The 15,000-nt window shown below is 39.9% G+C and overlaps 1 protein-coding gene across 1 annotated transcript; it reads left to right on the forward strand.

Moving 5' to 3' along the window:
• The first annotated feature begins 6,403 nt into the window (after nucleotides 1-6,403).
• On the forward strand, nucleotides 6,404-8,212 carry LOC137996530 (chloride intracellular channel protein 1-like). The gene is made up of 2 exons (XM_068841973.1): nucleotides 6,404-6,553; nucleotides 6,644-8,212. Exons 1-2 carry the CDS (start codon nucleotides 6,518-6,520, stop codon nucleotides 7,337-7,339), a joined length of 732 nt encoding a protein of 243 aa, XP_068698074.1. The 5' UTR covers nucleotides 6,404-6,517; the 3' UTR covers nucleotides 7,340-8,212.
• The last annotated feature ends 6,788 nt before the right edge of the window (nucleotides 8,213-15,000 follow it).

A 15,000-nucleotide genomic window follows, 5' to 3' on the forward strand; every position in this document is an offset into this window, starting at 1 on the left:
TATCTGGCTATAGACTAATAATTTTCACTACTTCTCAAAGCTCCCGCTTCTCGTACCCGCTTCTTGTACCATGATTTCTGACTCGCTGTGAAACAAAGAATATCTAAAGTGAAAGATGCTGTTAACTACTCTGCATTTAACATCTTAACCAAGGAAACTGGTCCAATCAGTTGTGTGAGTACGGTACTCCTCGGTGCCAAACACCGGAATTCCCAACAGTTCATGATCCAACCACTTTGGGCCTCAGATCGAGGAAATATGCTGCCTCAAAAGTACGACTCTCGTTGCAAGATCAGTAGATGAATATCGAAACCCGCAGTGCATTAACAACAAGAGGCTATGGGTAGCCTACACTTTGTTCGAAGGATCTGTAGCCGACTGCCTTTAAGTTCATAGTGTTGCAGTAGGTTTTTTTTATGTAACAATATCTTGGTAAATATACAGTTTCAATTCCGTAGTCCGAAGTCCACAGTCACATTCCGTGACGCAATGATAGAGTTAAGTGCAATTGTGGATATTTGTTTACATATAAACTGTTGTTAACGATATACGATACATCACGTAAATATTTGTAATCTTCTAGAAGAATGTGATGGAAAATTATTTTTAAAGACTGAGGGTGATTCCTGCCACCCACTGTATCATTTAGCACCAAAGGCTAAAGTTACTTCTTATCAATCACGTGCGCCATCTTCTGCCAGACCTAAATTGAATACAAAACGATTTAAGGATAGCTTTTTCAATAGATAAAATTTTAAATACAATTTAGTTATAAAGTAAAGTTATTATTATTATTATTATTATTATTATTATTATTATTATTATTATTATTATTATTATTATTATTGTTATTATTATTATTATTGATTTCAATCAAAACCAGAAAACAGATGCTACGCTGATATTTTAAAGTATTTAATACTTTTTCTTAACAATACTGGGAAAATTATAAAATTACGGTATCTCTTACAGTCATAAGTTAACCGGATTCTCACTTCCACACCTGCCAAAGTGGGAAGGGACCTTCACTGGTGCCTCAGAGATTTTGTCTACTTTTGGCGGAAATTTTTTTATTGATCCGGTCCGAGTTTTGTCGATACGATCCGATCCGATCCGATCCGATTCTGTCCGGTCAGGTCCGGTCCGGTCCGGCCCGACCCGATTCTGATTTTACCAACGGCCCAAATAACCGTTATGTACGCTTAAACCCGGACTGAGGACCTGGAATAAAACGCGGACCAGGTTTAAAATGCGGACTGAGGACTAGGTATGAAACAAGGACTGAGTATCAAAAAATGGAATATGGAACAGAACTTGGATTGTACTGGCCCAGATACAGATTTTTAAAAAGGGGTTTGAAGGTCCTCTTATTCCATTTAAAAATATTGTCACTTACACAGAAATACTCAGATACAACATCGACTGAGCAAGAGAAAGTGGGAGTAGAGATTTCATCTCAAAATTGTACTTTACTCCACGAGTTTAACACTAGAGGGAGAGAAAAAATTGTTATAGGGAAGAACGGAAACATTTTAGGCATAAACTTCATCTCTTCGTATATTGCCATCTTTTATATTGAAGTCCTCTGAGTATTGTTGTCGTAGATAATGCCAGGATGGCCGGATGAACACACACGAGGAGTGTTTTGGCTCGTCACGCAATCGCTGAATCTTTACTACCAAAGTCTGCGTAAGAGGCTAAAGATGAAGACGGCAATGTGTACGCGTAAATCAGGACATGGACTACAACAGTTGTTCTCTTGGTCGAGTGCTGTTTACAGACGGACCCGTGCGACACTGAGGTGAACAAAAAGTTGTATCAATTGCAACAAAACAGTTATTTTGCGAAAAGGTAAACAGACCCCAGTCTAAATATCACAATGGCGTCTCCAACTGAAGTCCTTCAAATTTCTCGATTTCTAAACATAAAGCTGGTGATCCGCGAAGGATCAAAGAAGAACCGTCAGCTAACATCTATCACGTGACATTTATATGGCGCGTCACATAATTTCCACCATTCCCATGTCGGAATTCAATTCATTTCGTCAGCCTGACGCCATTTCGTTGCTCTGTGCCTTTTTCACAGTGTTTTGTACTAAGTCCGCGTTTTGTGCCTACAGTCCGCATCCTTCAATCCGCGTTTTATACCCGGTGCGCAGTCCGGGTCAGCAGTCGATGTTTTACACTGACCGGTTTAGCCTTTTCCTTGATTCACGGTCCTCACTAGCTTTTTACCACATTTGCTTGTAATCTCGCAATCTGATTGGCTAATTTGCCGTTGTCGATAAGAGTCTAGACAACGCTACACGCGTTATGCTCGCGTCAATTTGTCACGCAATGTAATAGCCAATCAGGAAAGCCCATTATGGGAAATAAACCAATCATATTGCGAGGAAGTTATAGACACCGCTTGCTCTTTCTTTGTGTCATGATTTTGGTCTCGTTCTGAAATAAAAACTTGCTTTGGCATTGAATATTGTAGTAAACTGAAAACAAACCGAAAGTGGTTCAGCGTTGTCTGTACTCTTATCGACAACGACATTCGTCATCACAGTGGTCAAAATGTTGTGGACTCACGAGGCGGAGTTAAGTAGAAAATACGTGTAAGAATCCAAAACATTGAAGTTAAGTCAATCACAAAAACGACGTTGAGGTTTGATGTAAACCCAGAATCGAAGGGTGCTTACCATTTGTTGGAAATTCCGGTTGGAGTGATCATTGCATAGTGTTGAGCGATTTTCCAAGTGAATCAAAGCTTGGTTCCCAGCCTTCCCTTCCCTCGTGACTCGATTTGGCGCGAAATAAGCCTGGAACGCAAGAGCGGGAAATCAGTACCTCTGATAGTGCTCTACATTTTCCAAAAGGACTTTCCTGAAAATGACTGTTCCATTTGACATTTAACCGTAATTTCCATTCGGATAGACTGGACCGAGGAAAAAGCAGTTTTACTAGTGGATATATCTTAAAAGTGACATGTAGGAACAGGAGATTCACATGTGGACTTTGAACTGGGTCGAGCACTTACCTTATCCTCACGTCCTCAAGAGAAATTCGAAGCTGAAATTAAAAATAGATAACTTGGTTGGGAAATGAAGTACTCGCAGGTCTCCCAATCACTGGGCTTATAGAAAGGCTCATTCTACTGGGCCTACTCTAACCCGTAAATGCCACTAAGATTATCTAGTTTTAATGCAGGTTTAACCCTTACGGAAAGCCAAGATACTATTCCCCTGAGATCCTTGGTCATTTTACTTTGCAGAGAAGGCAAACTATAGCCTGAAAACGTTAAATTTGTGTCGTCAGCAAATAGCCTCGCCACTCCATGCAGTGGACCTAAAATCGACCCCTGAGGAACACAATATGTTAGATAGATAGATAGAAGCACCGCACCGCTGTAGCTGAAACTACTTTTTAGATAGTTTGTGCGGGGTTTTGGAATAGTCAGTTTGCCCATGGTGTCCCTCAAAGAATAGTTGGCTACTCTTTAACGGTCAGAGAACAGTGCTCCCATGTAGTCTGGAGCAAGGTTAATGATTTGCAGGCCGTGACAGCTTTATGGATATCGATCAGATTCGCTTTCTTCTTCCTCTTATCTATGACTATGATGCCCGGCTTCCTTGCTTCAAGTTTTCAGTACAAACATTAAAGTCCCATACTTTCTCTGGTTTGTGATCGCACCAATTTTCTGCCTTATACACTGTATCTGGTGTTGCCGTCAAAAGGGCGGAGACTCCGAGGATACTTATGCTGTTGAATCTATGATGATGATTGTGAAACGGGAGGTTGATACCAGGACTTCTTCGGAGGGAAATTTGAGTAAGCAATCCCATGTAGATACACAGTATACCTCGCTCTGTCTTCTCCAAAAATCTCATGTTTCGTTTTGAGACTTGTCATTAACTGCTTCATAACACATATCGATGCCGTCTAAAAGTGTACTTTCCCTAGCTATAATAACTCCCGTTGGGAATTAGTAGCAGGGGCTGGGACTTTCTAGGAAAACTTGCCACTGGGACTGGGACTGACCCTCGTAGAAGTTTCTAAGGTCGCAAGCTGGAACTACTCAATTCGTCCCATTCATGACTTTAGAAACAACAGATACAATTTCAATTTGAATGAAATAACAACAGCAACGACATTATGAAGCGTTTTCACTCACGTGACCAGCAGCCATATTTCATTACTGAAACAAAAGGAACTATTTGCATAAAAATAGAGTTCAATTCCCGGAGGATTAGTTTGGTACACCATCATGGCCACTACTCCACTCCTTTGTTTTGGAAGACCAATATGGCCGCAGTGACGTGAAACGCTCTATATGCTGTAAAGTAATTTGAAGTAAAAACTAACCGTAAAAACACGCGACCTTTCGACCGAACTTCGGTCATTATCAAGCTTAAAGTGAAGATAAAATTTTTTTCACAAGTATAAGTATAAAACAAAGAAGTAAAAGTATGTAAAGTATGAAAATGTAAAAAAGGGGTGTTAAAAAACATGCAAGAATAACATAATTAGAAATGATTAAAAAACTTTCGCACGAATTGAGTCTGACTGTACATTGAAACTTGGTCTCTGTTCACTAACAAAAAAACATTTCGAAAATGAGACAGTCAGAATTGTTTTTGCACTTTTTTTAAGATGGTAAAATTTTTGGTAAGATCATTGCGCACATAAGAATGTTTCACTCGGAAATGTTTTCCAATTGAGGAAGACGCATTCTTGTGATCGTCTACGCGTTGATGCAAATGCCGCCGCGTGTAACCAACACAACCTGCATCACAAAGGTCACATTTAAATTGATAAACAAGGGATTGTTGGTTGACAATAGACGGCTTGATCTATGACTTCGCGCGGTTTCAGATGTTGTTTGATCTTCTGGTTGACAAAAAATTCGAGAAAAATAAATTTACCTTTGGCAGAACTAATACATAAGTGGCAGTAACAAAGCATGTAAATGTTTTCCTGTTGGTGTGAAACGCAAGTGTGCTCCAGGGCATTCACGAAGTCTTCTGTTTCTTGATAAGGTTTGACAATTGTAATGTATTCATCTCAGGTCTCGAACTTTCAATTTTTATCTATCAGGTGCATTCATGTTCGAAGGCCTGATTTGAATAAAAACAAAAGAATATCTTAATGACGGTCATTTTGGAACAAGAGGAAGGCCAGTGAAATATTATCATCCGCTTTTACAACGCGAAAAGCAAGTTTAGTGCTGCCATATCTAAAGTATTACCCAAGCCCATTGCCGACTCCATCCGCCCCAAAGGTTCTAGACTCGCGCACCTAATATGGCCTACCTAAGACGCATAAGGAAAAACTTGCTATGCGCCCAATTCTCTCCGCTACCCATACTTACAACTATGCGTTGGCTAAGTGGCTGGATGAGAAATTGAAACCACTCTCATGCAATCAGTACACGGTAATAGACACGTTTGAGTTTGTCAACGAAGTACAACTTGAGCCTCGAGATCAACAGAGGTGATACTCTAGTATCCTACGATGTCACCTCTATATTTACCAATGTACCATTTTGGAAAAAGGTATATAAAATAACACGTTTAGTGCTCGTTTTTCAGTAGACCCGATAACATGAATACAGTGTACGTTGTCTTGGTTCGAGTTTGCACTCGGAGTTGTTTTGCAGGACTGACACTCCTTTCACAGCACACCTCGCGAACAATGGTTGAATCTTCTAAAGAGTTACATCCAATGACCCCAATCCGCTTGTTGAGTTTTTATTACTTTATGGACCAATGAAACGCTACATTTACCGAACACTGTGCATTCCACAAAGTGTTATGTGTCAAGTACTCGATACATTATCTTTCCTTCTGGTTGATGAGTTTGGCAAATTATAAAAAGTCATTGAACGCCGAAAATAATTAACTTGAAGAGGATGCTCACGGTTTCCTATCGGAAACTGAGGATGAACTGAATTCGGACGATGCAGCAATCGTTCGTCTTCTCTTTGAACTGGGGTCGGACAAGGAGATGTAAAAAGTTGCGTAAGCCATTTCCGAGTTATCTTATCGAGGTGCCACCCTATGGAATGCTTTCGGACAATCGAATGGATATGTTCTTGACTATGTGGATATATTAGGTCCCTTATCAAAAACTTGGAAAAGTGCGACACGTTTTGATTTTTGGAATGAAGAAATTTCAATATTCTTAATTCATACCACAATATTAGTCAATTGAATTTATCTCGTTAAGCTAGTTTAAATGCCGAGAATTTTAAAAGTTTGTTTCACCTTTTGGCTGTACACAACCCCACAAGTTTCCATTGTGTACAAATAAAGATTTTGTGTGTGTAGAATTGAGCAAAGAAAAAAAGTGACCAGATTTGGTAGAGAGATGTAATGAAAAAACCTCATCTACCCCTCCCTCATATCTGAGAATGAAGTACTTGGAGAACTGGGTACCAGAATGGGTGCGCCCTGAATTTAACTTGTTCAGTTTACGGACTGTTTCGTTGGTTGGCCTCCGTTCTCTGGCGCTTCACTGCCTTGTTTTCCGACATGGCCGAAGATTCGGGTCTAACTCTATATGTTAAGGTAATTTAGGCAAGTTGGAGTCGAAAATTTCCCATTGTTTTTGTGAGGAAGAAGACATTCACTGATCATTTTGTTTGTTCGTTTTTACAGGCCTCGACGATCCACGACAGTGATTTTGGCGCTGATGTATTTGCTCAGAGATTTATGATGATGCTTGTATTAAAAGATGTCTCAGTCAACATCAGTCTCGTGGATGCGATTAAGACCAGTAGTATGAAAAAGTTACCAGCCTTACAGTTCGGCGACATGCTGTTGGAAGACCCTGCTAAAATCGAAGAATTCCTTGAAAAGCTTCAACCCCCCCTTGCAAGCAAAAACGATGAAGTGAATAAGTGTGTGTGGAAAGGCGCTGGGAGTGCGGTTTATCATAAATTCTGCCTGTTTTTAAAAAACACTGACCCATCTACCGATGAGAGGTTAAAGGCGAACTTAATTGAAGAACTAAGGAATTTGGATACGTTCCTTCTTTCAGATAGCATGCCAGGGAAATATCTCGGCGGTGATTCTTTGCTTTTACCCGATTGCATCTTGTTACCCAAGCTTTTACACATTAAAACCGTGTCAAAGGTGTTCAAAGATTTTGAAATTCCTGAAGAATTTCAAGCCATTCACCGCTACATGGATGCAGCTTCAGGTAAAGATGGTGATCCTGCAAGCCCGAGCGTTGTGGCTTTCACGAGAACCTGCCCTTCCGATGAAATTATTGCGGATGCGTGGGCCCGCTCGATGAATTGTAGAAATCCGCTAAAACAGAAGAAAAAGAAACCTTCTACCTCTGAGTCCTAAAAGTCATTGTCATATACGGAAACGTTAATTATTAGAGGTCTCGTGGAACTTAAAATTAGGCGCTTTACTTCTTGCAGTGCTACTGAAGCTACTGGAGGTATTATTTGTGTGTGTGTGAAGTAACTTGCGTACAAAAGCAAAGTGCACGTGCTCTAATTCGGTAAGTTTCTTATTCGAATTTGGAAGTATTTTTCTCGTTTGTTAATGTCATTTGTGTCTCGATATCGATATCCAATAAGATATTTTATTATTAACACTATTAATCGAAAATCAAGATACATTTAAAATGTAAGTTTTAATTACAAAGGAACTTGATCTTTGATATGCACTAGGCTGTTGTGTATTGGTTTGTTATGCCAACCGGAGGGGTTTAATAAACTTGCGCTGTGCTTGAATGGCAATCGACGCTTAAAATCGTTAATAGTCTTTTGTATCCGTGACGATGAAAGCCGAGGTTAAGGAGGTAAACGGCGTTCGCTCGCATGGAAACCAGGATTTTAAGTTGAATACCAAGCATACCTAGTGCTGTAATCTTTTTTGTTATCATGCATGTCCCTATATTTTAGTTTTTGTTTTTTTTTCTGTGTTTAAAGCGTTGGACATGGGCCGAATTTTCTGATTTTTCAACATAAGAAAAGGTTTCCTCGGTAATTATAATTGGCTTGCATTCATTGGGACCAAAAAAATTGAATAAGCTTGTCAATGATATTGTTCGTGTCGCTGTGAATATTGCGACATCTCGACTAGTAATGAGGGAAATAGAAATCAAATAATCACTTGGATGTCAGTTTTCGAATAGATTTTAAGAGACTGTTGTAAAAGCTTACACCAGTTATTAATAAAAAAGTACTGCAAATATCTGCAGGTAACTGGTTTGACTTTTGTGCTTTTGGTTTTCATTAGTGTCCACCTTAAATTTTTTTTTTTTGTGAGCGACTTGAGTCATTTTCCAAGCCTTTAGGCTTTGTCATTCAAACTTGAGAGACACTCTAGACTGGATTGCAAAAAAAAAAAGGCTACAATGTAGTTCTTCAAGTTGTCTCTGTCGTGGATTATTTTGTGATTTTCCTTACATTGTCTGCAAATAGCATGTTTAAGGAGCTTTTTCTTGATCTCCACAATGTCTTGCCAGCAAATGTGACCCAGCAAGATGAAATGTGCAAGATCAAGATCAAATGTGATCCCTGCAAGACGTTGTGACAATCAATAAATTGCTCCTTAAAAGTGCTATTTGCAAACACAGTGAGGAACATCGCAAAATGCTCTACAGTGTAGTTCCTAAAACAGTTTTGAATAACTGCTTGCTCCAGAATGAGGAATTATTTAAATCTTTTTCTGGAATTTTGGTCTTAAGTATTAACAGATGTTTCCACTGAAACCATCAGTCTTCATCAGTGAAGTTTGTTAGAAAAAAGATTTAAATAATTCCTCACTAGAATTGAATCTGGATGAATAACGACATTCACTTTCACGTTGTCCCAGAATGTTAACACACCCACAGTTATTCATTGCAGCATTTATTTACCAGCTTGATATGTCCTGTCAGGCAAATTACTGTTTGCACAGCTTAATTAAAAATCAGAAATGGCAGTGGAAACAAAAGGCTACTGTTTAAACTGTGGATGCACACAAACATGAGCAGGAGGCAATAACAATTGTTGTTTATCTTGACTAAAACTGATATTTCACAATTTTTTGTGACACAAATTTTGTTGACTTTTAAGCAATGCTGACATAATAAAACAAACATATTTGACATGGAATTTGAGTAAATATCTCTGCTTGTGGAGAATGCCTGGATTTAAGCACAAACTGAAGTTGACCTACTGTAGTTCAAGTAACTGGGAACAAAAATTGCTGAAATGACAGTTGTAACAAAGATTATAACAAGTATTCATTCATTCTATTCTATGGAGGCAGCAAATCTCGTGGCCTTAAATAGGCCACTTTGGAAAAGACCATAATACTCTTTGTTTGTCCCCCCAAATTTTGCAAAAGCGTTGCTTTTGTTTTTTCTTGGAACCATTGTAAGTCCCAAGAGAAACTGGAAACAACAATGCTTACACAAACTTTGAAACAAAGAGAATAATGGTATTTTCCAAAGTGGCCTACAGGCTATTTTCAAGTTCATGTCTGCCTCCTCTTCAAAGTGCGTCTAAGTGCAAAGTTTTTGTGATGGTAATAAGTTCTACTTTAATTAAATATCAATGAAAAGCAATTTTCATAAGAAAAACTTCGCACTTAAACTCGCTTTGAACAGGAGGCAGACATGAACTTGGAAATGGCCAATTTTTTGTAGGATGAATTATTGAGCCACATGACAATGGCTATGTACCAGCGATAACTTTCCTCATCGAATACCAGTAGCTCTATCAACTTTCTCAGGTCTTTACCTTAAAAAGTGCCATTATGATTTTTTTTAAAAACTTAACACTCTCTTTATGATAACTTAAATTGTGACCATGACAAATTACTTTGTGCGTTCCTTTGATTTTTATCCAAAATGCTTTGAGTGTATGTTTTGGATTTCATGGTTTGCAATTACCTTATTCACATCAAAACTGACCGATTGGACCTCAGAGGGTTGGATCTTAAGAAAAGTGACATCAACTTGCTCATTAGCTTAAGATTTCAGTGTATAAATGCAGCTTATTTACAAGTCTGTCAGCTGCATTCACATGCATTACATTATTAAACTTGTGAGTCTTTGACATCATTTTCTCTTTGATCCAGTTGGGCCACTTAGTGTTTTGTTAACATAGCTTTGAAATCCAGGGAAAAATTGGTCATAGTATTCCTGAGAAAGAATGCAGTAGGTTAAATAATGAAAAACAGATATATTTTCTCAATGTTGGCTCAGGGATACTCCAGAAAAAGTTTTGAGGTAATGTTTAAAAAATGAGCAGCAGTGTTTTATCGGGGTTTAAAAATACGAGGTGTATCCGAGTGTTTTTAGACCCGATAAAACATGTGCTGCGAGTTTTTTGAAAGGCTTAAAAAAACATTCCACAAAGAGTGTCCCTCTAGTGGACTCAAAACAATGGTTCAAATTGTGAGAGGTGAATATTAGCATACAAGAAAAAAAAGCTATGCCTTATTAGTATTCTTTATATAAAGAATACTAACGAGGAGTGTTTTATTGGGATATAAAGCTCATACACGTGAAATTTTATAATTGGTGTTTTGAGAGGCTGTTAGGCACATGAATTATTAATGAGTTTCTTAATGCTTCTTAATTAAGCCTTTCTTTCCCAGTGGCCACTTATAGATTTTGCTCTGTCTAATGCCCGGAATGTGTAAAGTGCAGGTTGCAGGTTAGAGTTGCAGGTCATTGTCTTACTATAACTGAAACAACCCAAACATTTACAAAAATTCCATCCTTAGGCTTAACCTATCGACATCAAAACCGGGGAGATGATTTTACTCGTCAATGGGGAACCCCTGGGAGTAAATGGGTTAATAACTCACTGAAAAACTATGTCCCCGTTAATTAAACATCATTTTTTAGGCCTAATGTTAGCATAGATTAGTAAAGTTTTGGGTGTTTCAGCTAAGGTGAAATAGTGACCTGCAACCTGTAGTTTACACCCTCCATCTAATGTCAGGCGATTTTATTCGTCAATGGTCCTGGAAGGGTGAACAGGAATTCAATCCATGATTTTGGTTGCTCCACAGAAATGTGGAAACTAGGTCATTAAACCAGGTTTGGGTGACAATAAATTATTGTCCCTGCTTTAAAGCTAAGATTGAAACTGTCTATAATATGACATTCATGCAAGGGCTTGGCTTGGCCAAAATAGCTGATCAGTTAATACAGAACAAGAAGTCTGAGTTTAACTTTTAGTCCAAAACTTCAGTTTTTATACTCAAACCTTTTGATCTACTATCAGTAAGTTTAAAAGGGTCGCAGTAGTGGACAAAATTGTTTATGTTGTGACAAAATTTCAGAGAAATATCTGTTTCCGGTAACGTTTATTTTGTTACGTTTAGCGTCGCACGCAATTTGCATTTCTGTCATACAAGCATCAATGTGTACAAAAGAAAACTTTCCCACTCCCGCTAGAAGTGTGTCACGATATCACGCTATATTAAAGACAAGATGCGGCTTTCGCTTTTGTTGGACTTTTATTGCTTTTAACTTGCATTCAGGCTAGAATGGCAAATCTGTACAAGCTGCACTGTATTTACAGACTTCATAACTTAAATATCCAGCTAGCGTTGTTGGAATAGGAGTGTCAGATCAGACAGCATAGACGGACTGAACGTTGGTTGACTTCTTGCTGACCAAAATAATTATTTGTATCGGGAGTCATCGCTCTGAGCACTCATGGAACTCGCATATGGCTACTTCTTAGCCTTCTCAACAAGATGGGCGCCAAATCACAAGTAAACTTGATTTTACCGTGTTTTTCATTTGCTAATTGCGTCATGAGTGAGTTTGATAGCTTTTTGGCGGGGTCCAAAGCTTGGCAATTTTAAGTGCCGGCATCTCTGAACATTTGGTACATTCCGCTCATTTTTGACAATGTCTGACAAATCGGTCGCACGGGAAAAAACTACGTGTTGACAGATTTTTTTGTAAAACAAACAACTTTTTACACTAGTGCGACCCGCCTAAAGTCTATAGGTGCGGTTACACGGGGCACTTTTACCGTGGTAAATTGCCTTTTTACCACGGGAAACTGTATTTAGTAGTGTGACCGACGCTTCCCGAGGTACATTTTCCGTGTTAAATATCCATGGATACGTCAAAAAGATCAGTGGAAGCGCCCATGACATTTAACGTGGGAAGTTGGAAGGGTGTTTTGATGCCCGAGGTATAAGAGCCAATCGCTATGCTGATGAAGTTGTGATTTAATTTCCCGCCAATGAATTGCGTGAGATTTCGTTTTACCTCGGTAATCTTCGTAACGTGTGACCCTTAGTTAACACGGTATACTAAAACCCAAGTGTGAAGCACCGTGGGATAATTTACCATGGGAAATGGCATTTACCATAGTGAGTGTAACTGCACCTATAATATCGTGATTATTCTCCCACTGACTGTCACAGGAGCCCTTCCGGAGAGCTATTTCCGGTCACGTAACATCCAAAAATATAAATATATATATAAAAAGGACGTGTTTTGTTGTTGAAGATTTGCTAGCGAATTATTTATCGTTCTGTAAAAGCAAAAAAAGTAAACTTGGGTTTTAGAATACCGTATTAACCAGCGGTCACATATTACCGTCACTTGCAACTACCTGTCCACAATCTGTCCACACGCTTGACAAAAACATGTTCTGCCGGCCAATCAAAATTCAACGTTTTGACACTCAAACTTCAAAGTTTACCCGCCCACTTGGGAACGTTTTGGCGCCAGTTACGCAAATGATCGTAGCTGATTTATTTGCCGTTTGGCAAGACATGGCGTTTGCAATAAATAAGCTAGGTAGGAATTTCAAGCAAGGTGTTCAAAACTACAGAAGACAAAATGCCCGTACGCGTTGCTGACTTTGCTTCCGGTGAAGTGTTTGCGGAGTGGCGCCAAAACGTTCCAAAGTGGGCGGGTAATCTTTGACGTTGGATTGCCAAAACTTTGAATTTTGATTGGCCGGCAGAACATGTTTTTGTCAAGCGTATGGACAGGTAGTTGCAAGCGACGGTACGAAGATTACCGAGGTAAAAAGAAATCTCACGCAATTCATCGACGGGAAATTTAATCTCTTGTACCTCGGGCATCAAAACACCCTTCAATCTTACCACGTTAAATGTTATGGAAGCTTCGTCTGATCTTTTTGACGGATCCATGAAAATTTACCACGGGAAATTTACCTTGGGAAGTATCAGTCACACGCACCACTAAATGCAGCCCGTGATAAAAGGGCCATTTACCGCGGTAAAAGTGCCCCGTGTAACCCGAATCTAATCATTCCGTTGGATAGCCCGCATGGAAGCAATCTCGTCCCAGAGTCCGCTTTTCGCTTGGTCAGCACCCTTTTGTTGTAACCGTTGACAACCAATGTTGTTTCAAATATCTGACCTTGCGCAGACGAGCCGTAAGTCCGTGATTTGCGGACTTCCTGCCTTGCAAGCGCTAGGGTGCTACCGAAGGAAAATGGAACGACCTTTTCCGATTAAACCGGGCCAACCAATAGGAATGGCTCTTGCCCCTTCTTATTCCTTTTCCGAATTCCCTAATTAGGGCAAAGAACCGGTTTGTCAAAAATGGAACGGCGAATTTCGGTCGGAATATTCCAACCAAAGTAAGTGGACCACCTCCAGAGGAGATCCCGAATATTCCGGTCGGAAGAAACCGAAACGGGCCTTTCCATTTGATTTCCGACCGAAATTTCCGGAATCTTTGGCATAATGGAAAGCACTCTAGAGTCCGTGTTCTTGGTGAAGAAAAGCGGAGTCTGGCGACAAGATTGGCGTGGCAGGCGTGACGGCAGCCTTTCGAAGGGGAAGGAAAAGAGAGAATCATTGGAGAACTGACGAGAAGGGCGCGCGAGGGAATTCCCTTCCCTTCTACCTCGCGCCGGTTGTCCCTTCCCCTTCGAACGCCTGCCGCCTGGTCTTCAAAACTCCAGAAGTTATCTTTGCGAGACGAATTCGCGAAATTCAAACAGTACTGTGACCTGATTTTCAGCCTCATTCTTTCCAATGTGAATTGGAAGGCAAGGATTAGGAAGCGTACAATAGTTGGACCAGGGAAGAAGACGGAGAACACGAAACTAGAGAAAATTTGGAAGCGATTTGAGAAGCACGTGGCGCCAAAAGTAAACCAAGATATCAGCTACAGCAGCCCAGGGCAGAAGCGGAGATTTTATGATCCGCTGCCGAAATCAAGCCACGAAATGCAATTTCAAAGAAATGGCTGAAGCGGACAAGCGACTATAAATTTAGCAACTGTAAATCATCGGCACAAGGCACAAGAAAGTACAGGAAAAGATTACTCGAAAGGGCGAAAAGCTCAAACTCGACGAGGCCATAGATATCATAGATATAACTTATGAAGCCACTCAGTCTCAGCTAGGCCAATTACATGGGGAGAAACATAAAGATATTCACGAACTCAATCAGGTAAACAAAGCTAAAGGAAAGGTTACGTTTATAGAAACGTTGGCCGTGTAGCACTTATATTTTTAAACAGAGTTAACTGAATAGAGTGTAATGTGAAGTGCTAGATATCAATCCCATATGAACCATGTGAGCGTTAGCCCTACTGATGGAAATGGGCCCACACAAGGACAGAGAAAACCCTGGTCAGAGTTTTTCTCTGTCCTTGTATGGGCCCATTTCCATCTGTAGGGCTAACGCTCACATGGTTCATATGGGATTGATATCTAGCACTTCACATTACACTCTATTCAGTTAACTCTGTTTAAACAAAGCTAAAGTCGTGCATGGCCAAGTCAACAAAGGCAGAAATGCGGTAATTGTGGCCAGGAACATCCTTTATAACCGAGAGAAAGGTGTCCCGCGTATGGCTCGGAATGCCATGACTGCCACAAACCCCACCATTGAGTTTACCTCTCCAGATTCCATGAAGTATTTTGGGGTAGGCCCATAATAATAGGAAACCGACAGCCACATCGCCGCCGATCAAAAAGCAGAAACCCCGCTGCTGCAGCAGACCAAGACCCTATGTTACAGCACAAAGCGAACCACCGACGAGC

The sequence above is a fragment of the Montipora foliosa genome, chromosome 3, assembly GCF_036669935.1.
Source record: "Montipora foliosa isolate CH-2021 chromosome 3, ASM3666993v2, whole genome shotgun sequence".
Lineage (NCBI taxonomy): Eukaryota > Metazoa > Cnidaria > Anthozoa > Scleractinia > Acroporidae > Montipora > Montipora foliosa.